Source organism: Cebus imitator, unplaced genomic scaffold (genome assembly GCF_001604975.1).
Source record: "Cebus imitator isolate Cc_AM_T3 unplaced genomic scaffold, Cebus_imitator-1.0 Scaffold1, whole genome shotgun sequence".
Lineage (NCBI taxonomy): Eukaryota > Metazoa > Chordata > Mammalia > Primates > Cebidae > Cebus > Cebus imitator.
This window is the reverse complement of record NW_016107316.1, coordinates 15,511,967-15,529,829: the sequence shown is the minus strand read 5'-3', so window position 1 is coordinate 15,529,829 and position 17,863 is coordinate 15,511,967. Positions and strand designations below refer to the sequence as shown.

The window sequence follows — 17,863 nt, the reverse complement described above, 5'->3', positions numbered from 1 at the left end:
TGAGTAGCTGGGACTACAGGCACGCGCCACCATGCCCAGCTAATTTTTTGTAGTTTTAGTAGAGACGGGGTTTCACCATGTTGACCAGGATGGTCTTGATCTCTTGACCTTGTGATCCACCCGCCTCGGCCTCCCAAAGTGCTGGGATTACAGGCTTGAGCCACCGCGCCCGGCCACATTTATGTCTTTAATCAGTATTCTGCTGGATAATTTTATTTGTTTGGGGTGTTGTTGTTTTAAGACAGAGTGTTGCTCTGTCACCCAGGCTGGAGTTCATTGGCGCAATCTCGGCCCACTGCAACCTCCGCCTCCCAGGTTCAAACCATTCTTCTGCCTCAGCCTCCTGAGTAGTTGGGATTACAGGCACCTGCCACCACACCTGGCTAATTTTTGTATTTTTAGTAGAGATGGGGTTTCACCATATTGGCCAGGCTGATCTCAAACTCCTGATCTCAAGTGATCTGCCCGCCTTGGCTTGCCAAGTTCTGGGATTACAGGTGTGAGCCACTGAGCCCAGCCTCTGCTGATCATTGAGGGCCCCTCTGCAGCGCTCCTGGGTTCATGCTTTGCATTGCTCTGTGTGGTACCTTTCATTTGATAGGTTTTTCTAATGTTAAACTTTGCATTCTTGGAATAAACCCAGTATGTTCATGGTGTATTTCGTTTTTATACATTGCTGGACTCATTTTGCTATTATTTTAAGATTCTTCCTTTCCTTGTTAATAGGTAAGATTAACCTATAAATTTCCCTTTTATATTTATATTTTTATTTTTTTTAAGACAGTCTTGCTCTATTGCCCAGGCTAGAGTGCAATGCCACAATCTCAGCTCACTGCAATCTCCACCTCCTGGGTTCAAGGCATTCTCCTGCCTCAGCCTCCTGAGTAACTGGGATTACAGGCTCATGCCACTACGCCTGGCTCGTTTTTGTATTTTTAGTAGAGACGGTGTTTCACTATGTTGGTCAGGCTGGTCTCAAACTCCTGATCTCATGCCTCCCAAAGTGCTGGGATTACAGGCGTGAGCAACTGTGCCCAGCCCTTTATTTTTATTTTTGAGACGGGCTTGCTCCGTTGCCCAGGCTGGAGTGAGTGGCACTATCACAGCTCACTGCAGCCTCAACCTCCTGCACTCAAGAAGTCCTCCCACCTCAGCCTCCCAGTTAGGTGGGACTACAGATGCGTGCTACCACACACAGCTAATCTTTTAAAAATTTTTTGTAGAGGTGGGCTTCCCTTTGTTGCCCAGGCTTTTCTTGAAGTCCTGTGCTCAAATGACCCTCCCACCTTGGCCTCCCAAAGTCCTGGGAGTACAGGTGTGAGCCATGACACCTGGCCTCTTTCCTTTTTAATGTGCTTGGTTGGTTTTGGTAAGAAGCTTAGTCTGGACTGATAGAATGAGTAGCAGAGGGTGACTCCTTTTTCTGCTGTGTGGAGGAGTTTGTGTGAGGTAGGAATGATCCTTGATTGAAAGTTTGCTAGAACTTAGAAAAATTTGGGTCTGGTGTTTTCTTTGTGGAAATATTTTTAAATATTTAATTCCTTTAAGATTTATGAAACTAAAAGGAGAAACTATTTTTTTTTCTATAACTACAGAACACTTCTGACATCAAATGTGCAGGTTTTCCACACCAAGCAATTTTTCAATTCTCTGTGGACATAAACTGGGTACCCTACAATTTCTTTTTTTTTTTTTTTATCTCCTGCCCGCCCCACTACAATTTCATTCAATTCTGACACTACCCAGAGTTAGTGCAGACCCAATCAGTTAAGGGCTCAGTCCAACAGGACTGGTCCCTACTTCCGATACTAGTTACAAGTAGTGGGTCTCTAGGTGATGCACACTTCTCTCCAGCTTGGCTGCAAATAGGGGATTCCTAGGAAACCCTCCTCAGATTTGATAATTTCCTATAATGGTTCATAGAACACAGAGAAACACTTTACTTAACATTTATTGGCTTATTGTGAAATGAACAGCCAGATGGAAGAGGTATATAGCATGAAGTCCAGAAGGATCCCATACACAAGAGTTTCTGTCCCCTTGGAATCGGGTAGACCTCCTGGCACAGGGATGTGTTCACCAACCTAGAAGCTCTCTGAACCTCTTCATTTGGAAGTGGAGGCTCCATTACATGGGCATAATTGATTAATTCATTGGTGATGAGCTCAGTCTTCAGCCCCTGTCCCCACCCCTTAGGGAGATAAGGCTGAAAGTTTCAACCTGATCACAAGGTTGGTTTCTCTGGCAACCAGCCTCCTCTGCTAGTCACATCATTAGCATAAACTCAGATCTGTTTGAAAAAGACTTATGTATAACAAAAGATGTTCCCCTCACCCCTACCACTTAGGAAGTAACCCACATTTTAGAAGCTCTGTGCCAGGAACCTGGGGCAGAGACCACATATATGTTTCTTATGTCACAGGGACCCATTAGGATTTCTATATATACATACACACATATATTAATTCCTTTAATATTTATGAGACTAGGCCGGGCGCGGTGGCTCAAGCCTGTAATCCCAGCACTTTGGGAGGCCGAGGCGGGTGGATCACGAGGTCAAGAGATCGAGATCATCCTGCTCAACATGGTGAAACCCCGTCTCTACTAAAAATACAAAAAATTAGCTGGGCATGGTGGCGTGTGCCTGTAATCCCAGCTACTCAGGAGGCTGAGGCAGGAGAATTGCCTGAACCCAGGAGGCGGAGGTTGCGGTGAGCCGAGATCGCGCCATTGCACTCCAGCCTGGGTAACAAGAGCGAAACTCCGTCTCAAAAAAAAAAAAAAAAAAAAAAAATTTATGAGACTAAAAGGAGAAACTATTTTTTTGTTTCTGTTAATTATGCTTGTTTTGAAAACTCAAACTTATTCCAAAATGGCTGTGATATTAGAGAATGAGTATAGCATAATGTGAATTTCCTGTTACTTACATAACAATTTTTTCCTTAAGACACTAGAGCTGGGAACGGAGACTTGTGTCTGTAATCCCAACTACTCAGGAGGCTGAGGTAGTAGGATCACCTGAGGCCAGGAGTGTAAGACCAGCCTGGGCAACAAAATGAGAGATCCTGTCTCTACAGAACACACAGACACAGACACACACACACACATGGTAGCAGAAAACTACCCAGCTGAACTGAGTCCCATAGACTAGAGAAATGCATATACCTCAAACATAGCAGCCAACTATGTCAGCTCACCATGTGTTATAAGCCACATCCATCCATATGTGGTGTTACAACTTTCTGTCCAGTTTCAAGTAACTTTCACCATTTGATAATCCACAAACTATTACCCTTGTTTTCCTCCCATCCAAGTACTAACCAGGCCCAACCCTGCTTAGCTTCCAAGATCAGACGAGACTGGGCACGTTCAGGGTGCTATGGCCAACGACTACCCTTGTCTTCCTTTGCTCAATTCACACTCAGTACATACAGGGATGAGACAGTGGGGTCTATTGGAGCTAATCAAGGAGAAAGGAACCTAAGAAGTTACCAAGTCTTTGGTTTTGGGCAACTGGATAGATACTGATGAAACTGTGCCCCAGAGGATTAAAGAAATAGCGACCAGCAGGAATTCTTTTTTTTTTTTTGAGATGAACTCTCTCGCTCTGCTGCCCAGGCTGCAGTACAATGGTGCAATGTCGGCTCATTGCAACTTCCACCTCCTGGGTTCAAGCGATTCTCCTGCCTCAGCCTCCAGAGTAGCTGGGATTATAGGCGCACACCACCATGCCCGGCTAATTTTTGTATTTTTAATAGAGATGGGGTTTCACCATGTTGGCCAGGCTGGTCTTGAACTCCTGACCACAGGTGATCTGCCTGCCTCAGCCTCCCGAAGTGCTGAGATCACTGGCGTGAGCCACTGCGCCTAGCCTTCAAAATAATTCTTGAGTGTATAGGATGGCAGATACAAAAAGAAACAGAGTGAGGCATAGTGGCTCACACATGTAATCCCAGCATTTTGGGAGGCCAAGGTGGGCAGATCACTTGAAGTCAGGAGTTTGAGACCAGCCTGGCTAACATTGTGTGAAACCCCATCTCTACTAAAAGCACAAACAGCTGGGGGGCCGGGCGCAGTGGCTCACACTTGTAATCCCAGCACTTTGGGAGGCCAAGGTGGGCGGATCATGAGGACAGGAGTTCGAGACCAGCCTGACCAACATGGTGAAACCCCGTCTCTACTAAAAATACAAAAATTAGTTGGGTGTGGTGGCATGCTCCTGCAATCCTAGCTACTCAGGAGGCTGAGGTAGGAGAATCGCCTGAACTCGGGAGGCAGAGGTTGCTGTGAGCCGAGATCACGCCACTGGACTCCAGCCTGGGCAACAGAGTGAAATGCCGTCTCAAAAAAATATATATATATTAGCTGGGCATGGTGGCACACACCTGTAATCCCAGCTACTTGGGCAGCGGAGGTAAGAGAATTGCTTGAAACTGGGAGGCAGAGGTTACAGTGAACAGGTCATGCCACTGCATTCCAGCCTGGGTGACAGAGTGAAACCCTGTCTCAAAAAAGAAAGGAAACAGCTTGCTGAAACTTTCTCCACTTGTAAGATAACAAAACTGGCTGAAATCAGATGGCTGATTAGAGTTTGCACAGAACACGCTTACTGATGTCACAGCCCGAATTTCCACCATGTTTCATACTAACTTCCCCTGAAATTTGCACATGCAACCCATGAAGAGACAAGTGTGCATGCCCGGAGATGTTCCAGAGCTCCCCTTTCCTTCTACCAATCACCTGCTAATTCCAGAACCCACCCTCTAAACCTTATATCATAAAAAGACCACCTTAAGACCAGCACAGGAAGAACAGATTTGAACCGGACTTCCGTCTCCTTGTTGGTTGATTTCTGTTTGTTTTTTATTTGAGACGGCGTCTCACCCTGTCACTCAGGCCAGAATGCAGTGGCATGATCTCAGCTCACTGCAACCTCCGCCTCCCAGGTTCAAGTGCTTCTCCTGCTTCAGCCTCCTGAGTAGCTGAGATTACAGGCATGCGCCACTATGCCTAGCTAATTTTTGTATTTTAGTAGAGATGATGTTTCACCATGTTGGTCAGGCTGTCTCGAACTCCTGACCTCATGATCTGCCCGCCTTAGCCTCCCAAAGTGTTGGGATTACAGGTATAAGCCACTGCACCCTGCTTTTCAGTTGATTTGTAGTAAGGTTTTTCTGCTCTCAAAAATCTGATGCCATAGTAATGGCTTGTGTGTGCATTGGGCAGCAAGCTGTTTTGCTCATTAACACTGGAGTAATTTATTGAAAATGCAGGAGGCAGAACAAGTGTGGAGAGGTGATGAGTTCCATTTTGGATGTATGATGTTTTAACTGCCTGAAGAACACTCAGCTAGGTAGTTGGATCTGGGGCTCTGGAGCTCTGCAGAGAGCTCTGGGTTAATAAGCGTCTACAGTAGTGGATAGGTGGTGATAGTGGGTGGGATCACGTTGCCCTGGGAAGCCCATGATGGCTAAGAAGCATCAAAGGAGAAAGAGGCAAAGGAAAAGACAAAATGAATGGTCAGAGATGGCACAGAAGAACCAGGAGTCCAGGGAAGACAGAGTTTTCTTCCCCTGTCATGCAGTGCAAGGGAAGACAGAGTTTTCTTTCTTTCTTTTTTTTTTTTTTTGAGACAGGGTCTGGCTCCATTGCTGGAGTGCAGTGGTACAATCCCAGCTCACTATAACCTCTGCTTTCCTGGTTCAAGTGATTCTCTGCCTCAGCCTCCCGAATAGTGGGGATGACAGGCGCCCACCACTATGCCCAACTAATTTTTGTATTTTTGGTAGAGATATAGGGTTTTACCATATTGGCCAAACTGGTCTCAAACTTCTGACCTCATATGATCCGCCCACCTTGGCCTCCCAAAGTGCTTGGATTACAGGCGTGAGCCACTGCACCTGGCCCAAGATAGAGTTTTGAAAAGGAGTGGTCAGCATTAATTGACTGTTGACTGAGGATCTCCTTGGTCTGGTACTTGGTCAAGTCTTATCTCATAGCCATCCTGAGGTTTATGTAATAGTGTACACATTTGTTCAAAAGAAGAAAATGGCTGGGCACAGTGAGTCTGTAATCCCAGCACTTTGGGAGGCCAAGATGGGCAGATCACTTGAGGTCAGATGTTCAAGACCAGCCTGGACAACATGGTGAAACCCTGTCTCTACTACAAGTACAAAAAACTAGCCAGGTGTGGTGCTGTGTGCCTGTAATCCCAGCTACTCTGGAGACTGAGGTAGGAGAATCACTTGAACCTGGGAGGCGGAGGTTGCAGTGAGCCAAGATTGCGCCACTGCACGCCAACCTAAGAGACAGTGCAAGACTCTGTCTCAAAAAAAAAAAAAAAAAAGAAATGGAGGCTCAGATTTGTTGAGTAAGTCAACCAATCATGCATGGTCAAAGAGGGAAGCAACATACAGATTCTCATCTGCTGTCCTTTGATGCTAGGGCTCACCCTCTTAGGCTGCACTGTCTCCTCAGTGTCGGAGGCCAAGGCCAGGTTTAACTGGTTAAGGAAGGACTAGCAGGTGAGGAAAAGGAGACAAGAATGGGAAGGGTGAGAAGAGAACAGTAGAGCAGATTATTTGGAGAGGAGAAAGCAACCGGAGCAAGTAAAAGGTGGTGGTGTTTGTTTTAGGATGAAGGGAATAGGAACATTTGCTCATTCATTCAGCAGATATTCATATTGAACACTAACTTCTGGGCACTGAGGATCTATAGCAGTAAATAGGCCAGGCACAGTGGCTCATGCCTGTAATCCCAGCATTTTGGGAGGCCGAGGAAGGCGGATCACCTAAGGTCGGATCACCTAAGGTCAAGATCAGCCTGGCCAACATGGTGAAATCCCAACTCTACCAAAAATACAAGCATGACATAAAACGATCACGTGGTGGAAACTACATTGCCTTCTGTCTTACTGGGTGCTGTCTCCACATGACCCATGATATCCCAGTATTATGAAACTGTTCTCTCCTGTTTTCAGTAGCGAGCATGTGTGCTTGCGTGTGTGTGCGTGTGTGTGTCTATATCCAGGCATAGTAGGGGGAGGCAGAGCTTCCTGTCAGGAGGGGCAATGCAGAGAAACTGAGCCCAGCTCTTTCTCTGGTGCCTTGTGACTTCAGGAACCAGACACTCACGCCAGTGTCACAAGGGCCAGAGAGTTGAGGCATCGGAAAGACCAGGTCAGACCCCACATGCTTCGGGCGAGGTCAGGTTCCTTCTCCTGCCACAGTGTTTGTGGAGGCAGTGAGATGCTTTCAGCTCTGAGGACTGTGTCATATCTAAGGACAAACCTGAGTTCCGGGCCTCAGGGGGATTGCTCCCAAGAGACAGCTGAAGATCTCAAGAGTGGAGGGGGGCCTAGCAGTGGGCCATGGGCTCAGGAGAGCTGACCCCATGAAGGAGGAAAGGCTTGGGGCTGGGGAGAAATGTAGGGGCAAGTCTGCACCTCCAGGTCCCCTGTTTAGGTGCCAGACTTCTCCAGGCAGGAGTTGTTGGAGTATCAGGGCCCCCACAAGTTCCCCAGCCCTTCCCCCAGCCCCCATGAGCCACCTCGGCGGCCTGCTCTTCCGAACCACTCTAGAGCCTCAACTTTGCGTCTCCTCTAAAGGGAAGGAGGAACCTGCCCCTCCCACATGGTGTCGCTGGTCTACGGACATGCAAGTCAGGGGTGTGTGGCTGGGGGAGCAGCCAGGTTCAAGGGCATCAGGCTTTCTCCCCTTTCCCTTTCTCTGGGGATTCCAGATAGGAGAGGGAAGTCCACGGTCACATTGCACAGACTCAATAGCAGATCAACCCTTGAATTTGTTTTTGAAAAAAATAAAACTCAGTGGATCTTTCTTCCCCAAAGATGTGGCCTCTAAAAAACTGTAGTTCCTGTGCTCTTAAAGATAAAATTTCAGAACAATCTTTCTACACAAATAGCTTTTATTTGTAAAAATGATGGATCTTTGCTGGCTCGATAGCCATTTCTGACCCTGATACAAAGAGTCGCATTAATGGATGGGAACGCGAAGAGGCTTGAGGAGCACCTCAGCGCCCGGCCCTGCTCAGTTGCCATCCCCACTGCTGTCTCGGTCTCCCTGGGGCCCGCTGGCCTCCCTGGGTCTGTCTGTGTCTCCATAATCCTGCATCTCCGGCATGTCCCCACTCTGCCCGTTCACATGGTGTCTCTCACCTCTCTGTGTCCTCAGCAGATGTCTACTGGAGCCTTGGGACAATCAAGGGTCCTGTGTGTGTCCTGTTGGAGAGCTTTGCCATCCATGCAGGTTGTTGGGCCTGGGGCTCCCACAGCGTCCACAAGCCAGGTTGGGCAGGGGCTTCCTTTTTCCAGAGACAGGTGCTGCGGGGCTAGTCAGGGGCACAGGCCTATCTGAGATAGTCTGATGGCAACAGACAAGAAATGCCAAGTGGGGGCCCTGGAGCACAGGCCGGTCCTTTCAGAACACATCGTCGAAGACTCCACATCCCAGGGAAAAAGGCCGCGTGCTAAACTGCCAGGCGGGGGTGCTGAAGGGCTGAGGGCGACGTCAGGCCCCGAGGATGCTGGCTCCTGTACCCACTCACAGTGGCCCTCCCAAGCTTTAGGCCAGGCTGTAGCTGGTCCTCCTGGGGAAGCCAAGGAGAAGGATGGAAGTGCTTTGGGGCCTCTGTCCTGCCGCAGAACCCCGCAGGAGGTTTGGTGGCTGCTCCTTGTCTTCCCAGCAACTCCTCTTCAGCTCCTCCCCTCCCAGGTCCTGTAAATAAGCTACAACCCTGTTTCTCCAAGTGCCATCGAGCAGTTCCCCAGCGCCTGGCCTTCCCTGACTGGGAAGCGTGCCCTCGGTATCTCTCTGCTGCAGAACCCGAGGCCGTCACCCTGAGCAGGGAGCTGCTGATGACAAGGCCACCCACACTGCCTGTCCTGTGTGGACCTGCATGATGTGTGCCTGCTCGCAGACCTTCCGTGTGGGAACACTGCATGATCAGGAATATCTGCTGGGCCAGACATGGTGAGGCTGCAGCAGCAATTCCTGAGTGCCTGCTTGGCCTCAGGCTCTGTTCTGGGCTCTTGGGGTACAAAAGGAATAAAACACAGCTCCAGACTTCAAGGTCCCCATAGCCTCCTCGGAAGGTCAGGCAATGAGTAGATCCTCCCCATCAGTGGGGTTGGTACTCTGGTAGGGAAGGACCAGGTTAGAGAGCCGCTCAGCACTGCCCATGGGAGGGAGGGCAAAAGACTCCTAGGCTTCCACCCGAGGGGGAACAATGGTGCCATTCCCCAAGACAGGGACACAGAAGGAGGAGCCAGCTGGGGGACAAGATGAGTTCTGTTCAGGGCTCGTCGAGACTGAGTCCCATGCTTGTGGGCTACTAGGTGGAAACGTCCACACACCGGCGACATGCAGCATTGGAACTTGGGGGAAGCCCAGGGTGAAGGGTGGAGGGCAGCTCTGGGAGTCCCCAGGCATAAGGGGTGCCTGAGTTGGGTCAGACTAGCAGATAACATACCTAGGAGGCTTTGGACAGCAAAACCAATATGAGGTCAAGGAGGGAGCCCTCACATAGCACAGTCCACTATGTGATCAAAGGAAGAAGTCTGAGAAGGGGGGGCCAGGGTAGAAGAAGAAAATCCAGGAGAAAAGGGTGACCCTGAGCTAAGGAGAGAGTGTCCCGGAGACAGGACCGTCGGGCTGTGTGACACAGCAGGGGCGTCTGCAGGCTGGTGTTAGTCACTCCCCCAGCGGCGCACACTGTGCTTCCCCGGGTGCAGGGGGCGTGTGGGGCCCACCTTCGAAGGCTCAGCCGGCGGGAGGCATCCTGGCTGGGTGTCTTTGAAGTGGAGCCAACCATGAGGATGCAGAGCCCAGCGAGGATCATGCAGGTGGGCACGGCGCCGATGAGGACCTTGAGGGTGACCACCACCTCCTCTGCCTGCTTGCAGGCCCCTGCCTTGTACCCCGAGAACCTGTAGAAAATCACCCAGCCATTAGGGCAGGGCCTTGCCGAGCCTGGCACCCTGGGTGGACGGGCCCCAGACACCCCCTCCTGAAACTTGGACTGCATTTCCTGGCCAGATCAGGAGAGGAGTGGAGGAGACGGGCTGACCTGGGAGAGTCTGGAGGGAACTGAGAATGTGGAGAGCTGGCCCTCGCAGTCCTGTGCACAGAGAAACCTGGGGAAGTAGTTCCCCATAGTCTCCAAAGAGCAGAGCTCAGGCCTCAGACACATGGGTGCCCCGAGCTCGGTAGGATGGGGGCTTTGCCCTCTTTCCGCCCAGTGGTCCTTGCTGCCTCTGCTATATCCTAACCCTGGGACTCACTGCAGACTGAGGGTGGAGATGCCCAGGGCACACGCGCCGGACAGCTTGGTAAAGAAGACATAGGAGGAGTAGAAGATGGTCTCCAGGCCTGGCCCATAGCGGTGCTGCAGCTGAAAGTCATCCACCATGTCTGGCAGCATGGACCTGCGGTGGGGGCATGGAGTCAGCCCTCTTAGCCCCTTGGCCACCAGCAGCCTGTGAGTTCTCTGGGGCAGAGGCCAAGGCGGATTCATCCCTGAGTTCCTGTGCCCAGCACCAGACTTGCTGCCGGAGGAGCAGATGGCCTGTGTGCTTGTACTCCCGCTGAACCCCCACCATTCCTACTGCCTGCTGCCCTCTCAGGAGGGCTCCATCTCCTGCCCAGCTGGGCGCAGGGGGCCTGGGACAGCAGGCTGACGTGAAGGAGAAGACACCTTCTATGGACACACGTGAGGCCCCCACACCCAGCCTACCAGGGTAGCAGCAAGGACACAGCAATGCTCACGCCAGATACAAAGGCCACGACATAAGCCACAGGTGCTGCAGGCACAGCAGCCAGCAAGATCGCAAAGGGCACCATCACCTGGGGAGACACACACCAGCTGTCCCACCTGTTCTTTCTCACACGGCTCTAGACTGATGACCCCCATGCCTCGCCTGGTGCTAGGCCCTGAAGACGCGAGGGAACACAAATCCACTCCTGCTGAAACCAGGAGGCTCAGGCGCCACGGTCACCTCCCTGCCTCTCTCCTCACACCACCCCTACCTAATCCTTGATTCCTGCCCCACTCACAAAGATCCCGAAGGCTGACGTCGTCTTCCCAAAGTGCTGGAGAACCCACTCCCACAGCGGGGTGCTCAGCACGGCTGAGACCTGTGAGCAGACAGCATTGTCACGCCAGGGCTGTGCTGCCAGTGCCCTCACCCGGACCTTGAGGCCTTGGCTTTTAGGTGGGACCCCTGACCTCGGCCTTGCCCCTGGTTCAAACCAGTGGCTATGAATGTTATAATCCTGGTCCCACTTCTACCCTCTGCTGGAATGCAGGTGACCAAGACCAAAGCAAAGTCCAAAATGTTGATGACCAGAACTGTGGCCACAGGTATCACATCGAGGACCACACATGTCTGCAGCTCAGGCCCCCAAGTGACCTAGCCTCCACCACCCCAGGTCCCCTCACCAGGACAGTTAGCACCAGGCCCTGGACGTGGTCGTGTAGCTGGGAGGCATGCGTACAGAACAGGACCAGGTAGCTCTGCTCCACCTGAGGAGATGAACAGGAAGTGGGCATGGCAGGAGCTCAGAAGTCAAGGGCGAGGACCGGGTCTTGAGTCTGGCCTCTCTGCTAGGACCTTGGCTTGCTGCCGCCATCACGCAGTCCCTTCCCCCACAAAGGGCTCCTATCCCCAACACAGATATCAGCACCACCCCTAGGCCACCCTCATCACCTGCACAGCTATGATCAGGTGGACTTGACTATGCCTCAGGTAACGTGAGAGGAAACTGACCAGACACTGTCAGCTCCTAGTGCCTAGGCCCTGGCCCTCCAATCTCACAAACCCTCCTGGGATTTCCCTCCCAGCACCAGCCCCTCTAAGCCATGTACCAGCTGCTTGTTTCTCCCTATAAAGCTCAAGCTGAGACTGCACTCTGAACCTATGCAAGGTCAGCGTGGCCAGTGCCAAGCCAGCGGGGTGGGGGCCACTGGCCAGAGGTACCTGAACAGCAGCAGAGATGAACAGGAAGGAGAACACCAGCTTCAGGTAGGGGGGATGTCGGGTAGTGAGACCCAGCCCAGCCAGGAAGCTCAAGCCTGGGCCTGAGGCTGGAGCAGAGGGGTCTGCAATGCAGGAGGGTGGCACCTTGGCTTCACAGAGTCCAAAACCAAAACCTGCCCCCGAGTAGAGCCCCGCCCCCAGCTTCTGCTTCCCTCCTCCCCATCCCCATACCTGGCCGCTCCTTCACCCCTAGGCACAGTAAACTGCTGCACACGGGGTAAGTTGCTGCAACCACAGCAGCTGCAATACAGTAGAGATGGGCCTGTGGGAGGGGACAGGACTAGGGTAGGTGATGTCTTCAACCCGGGGAGGTGGTGACACCCGAGGGGCAGGGCAGGACTGCCTCCCAACAGGAGCAGAGCGAGGCACAGCCCAAGCCCAGGACGCTGGGCCCCCACCTCCCAATCACCCCACAGACAGCCTGCTCTCTGGGCCTGGGCTGGTCCTTCCACGCACCCCCTCTGCTGAACCTGTGTTTCCTTCGTGGAGAGAGGGCTCTGACACCCCAGGGGCCAGAGTGCTCCCTCCTGCATTCTATGAAGCAAACATCGATTGCTGCTGCCTTCTGCATGCTAGCCCCTGAGGCTCCAAGGATGAGTAAGTGACCCCTGTCCATCCACAGGGCTCAGAGCGTGGGGAGGAAGACAGATCCAGGAGCAGACAGTTACAACACAGTGAGATGCATGCTGAATCACATTAACGTAGGAAGCAGGACCAGGCGCGGTGGCTCACGCCTGCCATCCCAGCAGTTTGGGAGGCCGAGGCAGGTGGATCACCTGAGTTTAGGAGTTTGAGACCTGCCTGGCCAACATAGTGAAACCCCATCTCTACTAAAAATACAAAAATTTAGCCAGGCATGGTGGCAGCCACCTGTAATCCCAGCTACTCGGGAGGCTGAGACAGGAGAATTGCTTGAAACCGGGAGGCAGAAGTTGCAGTGAGCTGAAATTGTGCCACTGCACTCCAGCCTGGGTGACAGAGGGAGACTCCGTTCCCTTCCCCCCCCACACACAAAAAGATATGCAGGAGAGTCACAGCCAGTTCAGGACAGAGGCTGCCTCTGGGGAGGGAGCAGAGAGAGGGCACAGGGCGGGGCAGGGCACTCACCCTGTGCAGCTGCCCTGGGCCTCTTGCTCTGAAGGGCACTGCCTCTGGGGTTCAGTGCTCTGCTGTTGCCGTCTTGAGATTCTTAATAATTTTATCATGGATTTGAATTTTGTAAGTGAAATTTGAGGGGACAGTGGGTTGTGAGCCACCAAGAGCTTCCAGTCTTTGCTCACATGAGGCTCTGCGCCCGGGAATGGGTTCTTAGCCTCCTGCTTCCCACTCTTTGATACCTTCCCTTCCCCAACCTAGGCCATTGCCACCAAGCATGTGGCATTGGAGAGTGGTATGGGAGGCCCGAGTGGAGGCCCAGGTGTGAGTACAGGGAGAGTCAGTCTAAGATGCAGCCTTCTGGTCCTTGGCCGGCAGCAACATGTAGATTTGGGGAGTGGGGGCCTCTCACCTATCCCAATCCAGGTGTTTAGCGGACACCTACAGGGTGCCAGCACTGGAGGCTGCAATCCTCTGGCTGAGGCAGTAGGCCCACTGGGAAAGGGGAGATTGGCTTCCCGAGGCCCTGCATTTTCATTTTGCAGAGTACATAGGCAAGCTGAGTAGCTGACTGAGTCTCACTGTGTTGAGTAGGCTGGAGTGTGATGGCGTGATCCCAGTTCACTGCAACCTTGGCCTCCTGGGTTCAAGTGATTCTCCTGCCTCAGCCTCCCCAGTAGCTGGGATTACAGGTGCCTACCACCATGCCCAGCTAATTTTTGTATTTTTAGTAGAGATGGGGTTTCACCATGTTGGCCAAGCTGGTCTCGAACTTCTGACCTCAAATGATCTGCCTGCCTTGACCTCCCAAAATGCAGGATTGCAGTCGTGAGCCACCGCACCTGGCTGTAATGTTTTCTTAAATGGGTGGTGGGCCACAGATATTACTGGTATTCTCACTATTGATGCTGAGACATTGGTGGAGGCGGAATCCCCCAGAGGGCTTGTTAACATAGAGATGCTAGGCTGGTCCCTAGAAGTGGTGAAGCAGAGGACTGAGGTCAGGCCTGAGATCTGCTGTTCTAACAAGGCCCCAGGTGTTGCTGATGCTGCTGGTCCAGGGACCACACTAAGATCTGTGGCTTTCTGCCTTTGTGTAAATCTGAAATGTTAAAAACAAGCACAGGCCGGGTGTGCCACTGTACTCCAGCCTGGGCGACAGAGCCAGATTCTGTCTGAAAACACACACACACACACAGCCAACACAGCAGGGCACAGGGCACACACAGGGCAGGTCTACATGAAGGCTGTGGAGAGCGGCCTGCGCCCCATCCTGAAGGTGAGGGCCACCCATGCTCAAACTCCTTCCAAAGGGCACCTGACCACGCAGGGGAGGTGGCTGGAGGGAGGGATGCCGCACAGGAGATGGAGGCAGCAGTTGTGGGGTGGGGAGGGAGGTGGTGGCACAGGCTAGGGCATGGCAGTGGGGTGCAGGGAGGTTGGATGTATCCCAGAAGACTTTGGTCTAAAAACTGGGCATGATTTGGTCATAGGTTGGAGGGTTGAGAGAGGACGGGAGAAAGAGGACAGTGCTGGGGATAATAATGTCATTTACTTAAGGAAAGAGGGAGAAATAGAAAAAGAGAAGGTCAAAGTGGTGGATAAAATAGAGGTGCATCTGCTCAATGCTGAAGGGACCTGCTGTGAAAGGGAAGGAAGGGGGCTTCCCTCTCATTTCACCATTTCACGCTGGGGGTTGGGAGCTCACCTGGTCAGGGCTGGGGAGGGGACACAGGTCATAGGAGTGGCTTTACCCAGGGCTGTGCGAGGACACCAGACCCCTCTGCTGCCCCTCCCCCAGCCTGGCCTGGGGCTTTCCCCACCCTCGCCCCTCCTCTGGGTCCGGGCTCCTCTGCTCCAGGTGGCCAGCCCAGTGTCTATTGTTCTATTTTATGTCTAGAAGGAACCCAGGAAGAGGCAGGTTTAGCAGAGGATGTTAGATGCAGGGGCCGTCTGCTCAGCTGGAAGAGCAGGGAAGGAATGAGGGAACACAGTGAGCCCCCTTAAAGACAGCAAAGAGGTGTGGACAGGAGAACCAACCCTAGAGGAAGGAGGTGACCTGCAGAGGGGACACCAGGTTGGGGGGCCTGGCCACCCAGTGCACTTACCGCATTGGGGGAGACGGTGACCGGCCCCGGGGTCGCAGCGGCCTCGCACCTGTGGGGTCTGTGGGCACCAGACACAATAAGCCCGTGGACAGTGGCCCCCATCAGTGTTCCCGCCATCTCCACGGTCATCCCTAGAGACAGAGCGCCGATTAAGGTGACTGAGAGGTTGTGGGGTCCCAGATGCAGTGCCCTCCCAAGAACCCAGGGCTGCACTCACGGTAGGCAGTGGCTGAGTCCCGCTCCCTTGGGCAGGGGGTTAGCAGCATGGTGAGCGCCGTGTAGGGTACCTGGAAGAACTAGGGCACCAGCAGAGCTTGGAACCATACCCAGCTTTGCCTGGTTACAGTGGACAACCTCCCCTCTCCTGGGTGTCACATCCTGGTACCCATGGGCTAGCCTGACATATCCCAGCTGACCACCTGAAGTCGGAGCTAGGGGCTTAAGGGCAGGAGGCGGCAGCCAGCCCCACACAGGGCCAGCGAGAGCCAATAGCATGGTCCAGGCACAGGCGGGTGGGTAGGGCAGTGGATCCACCCCACAGCACACTTCAGAGTGGCCACTGCCAACCATGGGCTTCGCCAGAGCACACGCCCAGGAAGGGGCCCTGCTTACCGTGGCCAGGGCCTGGAACAGGCAGTAGCAGGTCATGTACCAGAGGCCTCGCAGGCTGGTGAAGGGGGGCAGGAACCACAGGAAGAAGTAGGCCAGGGCGATGAAGGGGGTGCAGCCCAGCACCCTGTGGAAGCAAGCTGAGATGGAGCGGTCCCCAGACCAGGACAGGGGGACACAAAGGACCCAGCCTGGAGCAACCTCATCCCTTCTCTGCCCCTTGGGAATCCCTAGGCTGGGGCTCCCTGGGTGGGAACCACAGGCAGGGGAGAAGTGGTTGATGGCTCATGGAGGCATTGGGAGTGGGCAGCCATTCCTTGTGGGAACTCCGGCTGCACAGTAGGTGCCAGTGGTGCCACTCCCTGTGTGGACACTGGGACACTGAGTTGCACTTCCTCTGTGAGGCCTCATGTGGCCTCCAGCCCAGCCTGCCCACACTCAGAGCCCAGGCCAGACCTGGGAGTCTCGGAGGCTTCATCCAGCCCTGTGCCATCTGGAGAGGGGGAGTCCCCAAGAATGTCACTGAACTCCTTATCACTCACAGCCAGTCCCCAGTGCACTGCGACATCATCCAGTCTTGTCTTCTAACCACCCAGAGGGTTTCCACTAGGAAACAGGGCTGTGACAGTGACCTCAGGGCCAGGATCTGGCGCCTGGATCCTAAGGACTGAGGGGTTGCTCACCAAGGCATGAGCCGTCCAGACCCCGTCCTCCTGCTTCTGTTGATGAAGAACCCAGCCACAGGGTCAGCAGCTGCCCCAGACACTTTCCCCCCAAACAGAACAAGTGACACCTGGGCGGCAGGGATCTGAAACAGACGAAGGAGGGGATAGAGAGCCAAGGCCCAGCAGCAGCAGAGAGGCCATCCAGGCCTGCTTGCCACCAGGAGGGAGGACTGGGAATCAGAATCAGCGGGGCAGAGCCACAGTGTCAAAGGCTCCTCAGCCTCCCCCAGGACACTAATCCCAGGGCTCTGAGTCCAGGGGAGGGAGCTGAGTTCTGCCGCCCAGCACACCCCCATTACCACTCATGTCAGCCTCTACGCAGAGGATTCCAGAGCCCTCATTTGGGGCTGGCTCAGAGCAAGGAGGGTACCTCTGGGCTGACAGAGGTGGACATTGTGTTTCACAATGGAAAGGATTCACTGGTTTTTCTGACTATGTAAATAATACGCTCATTAGAAAAACATTCAAACAATGCAGGAAAATACTAAGCAAAGCTCATCTGAAATCCCAGCATCCCAAGACAACTGCCAGAATCGTTTTGTTGATCAGCCTTTCATAGGCTCCTTCATGTGTGCTTGAGATTGATCACTTTATATAAATGGGGTCGTAACAGAGTGTCTTCTTAAACATTCATGGATATCTCATTTTATTTTTTAAAAATTGAGACAGGGTCAGCCAGGTGCATTGGCTCACGCCTGTAATCCCAGCACTTTGGGAGGCCGAGGTGGGTAGATCATGAAGTCAGGAGATCAAGACCATCCTGGCCAACATGGTGAAACCCTGTCTCTACTAAAAATACAAAAAATTAGCTCGGCATGGTGGCGTGCGCCTGTAGTCCCAGCTACTCAGGAGGCTGAGGCAGGAGAATTGCTTGAACCCAGGAGGCGGAGGTTGCAGTGAGCCGAGATCATGCCACTACACTTCAGCCTGGGCGACAGAGCAAGACTCTATCTCAAATAAAAAGGAGTAAAAATTGAGACAGGGTCTCACTCTGTTGCCCAGGCTGGAGTGCAGTGGCACCATCTTGGCTCATTGCAACTACTGCCTCTTGGGCTCAGGTGACTCTCCCACCTCAGCCTCCCAAGTAGCTGGGACCACAGGCATGTGCCACTACACCCAGCTAATTTTTGTATTTTTAATTTTTTTTTTTTTGTGGAGGTGGGGTTTCCGCCTTGACTTCCCAAAGTGCTGGAATTACAGGTGTAAGCCCACCACCTCCAGCTGGATATCTCATTTATTTGTTGTTGGGTTTTTTTTTTTTTTTTTTTTTTTTT

General features: G+C 52.8%; 1 protein-coding gene across 2 annotated transcripts in view; it reads right to left on the bottom strand.

The window, feature by feature from the left end:
- Window positions 1–7,927: 7,927 nt before the first annotated feature.
- Window positions 7,928–17,863, bottom strand: part of MFSD2B (major facilitator superfamily domain containing 2B) — a 15,341-nt gene continuing 5,405 nt past the window's right edge. The window contains exons 3-14 of one of the 2 annotated variants that reach the window (XM_017526702.2): window positions 16,548–16,672; window positions 15,868–15,991; window positions 15,473–15,551; window positions 15,256–15,386; window positions 12,224–12,314; window positions 11,993–12,114; window positions 11,455–11,538; window positions 11,070–11,150; window positions 10,750–10,859; window positions 10,298–10,441; window positions 9,767–9,943; window positions 7,928–8,604 (exon numbers count right to left, since the gene is read on the bottom strand). In XM_017526702.2, coding sequence (XP_017382191.1) covers window positions 8,580–8,604; window positions 9,767–9,943; window positions 10,298–10,441; window positions 10,750–10,859; window positions 11,070–11,150; window positions 11,455–11,538; window positions 11,993–12,114; window positions 12,224–12,314; window positions 15,256–15,386; window positions 15,473–15,551; window positions 15,868–15,991; window positions 16,548–16,672 — 1,293 coding nt within the window. In that variant the 3' untranslated portion in view covers window positions 7,928–8,579. The remainder of the gene's footprint in view (window positions 8,605–9,766; window positions 9,944–10,297; window positions 10,442–10,749; window positions 10,860–11,069; window positions 11,151–11,454; window positions 11,539–11,992; window positions 12,115–12,223; window positions 12,315–15,255; window positions 15,387–15,472; window positions 15,552–15,867; window positions 15,992–16,547; window positions 16,673–17,863) is intronic. The other variant, XM_037737683.1, reaches the window with a different exon arrangement.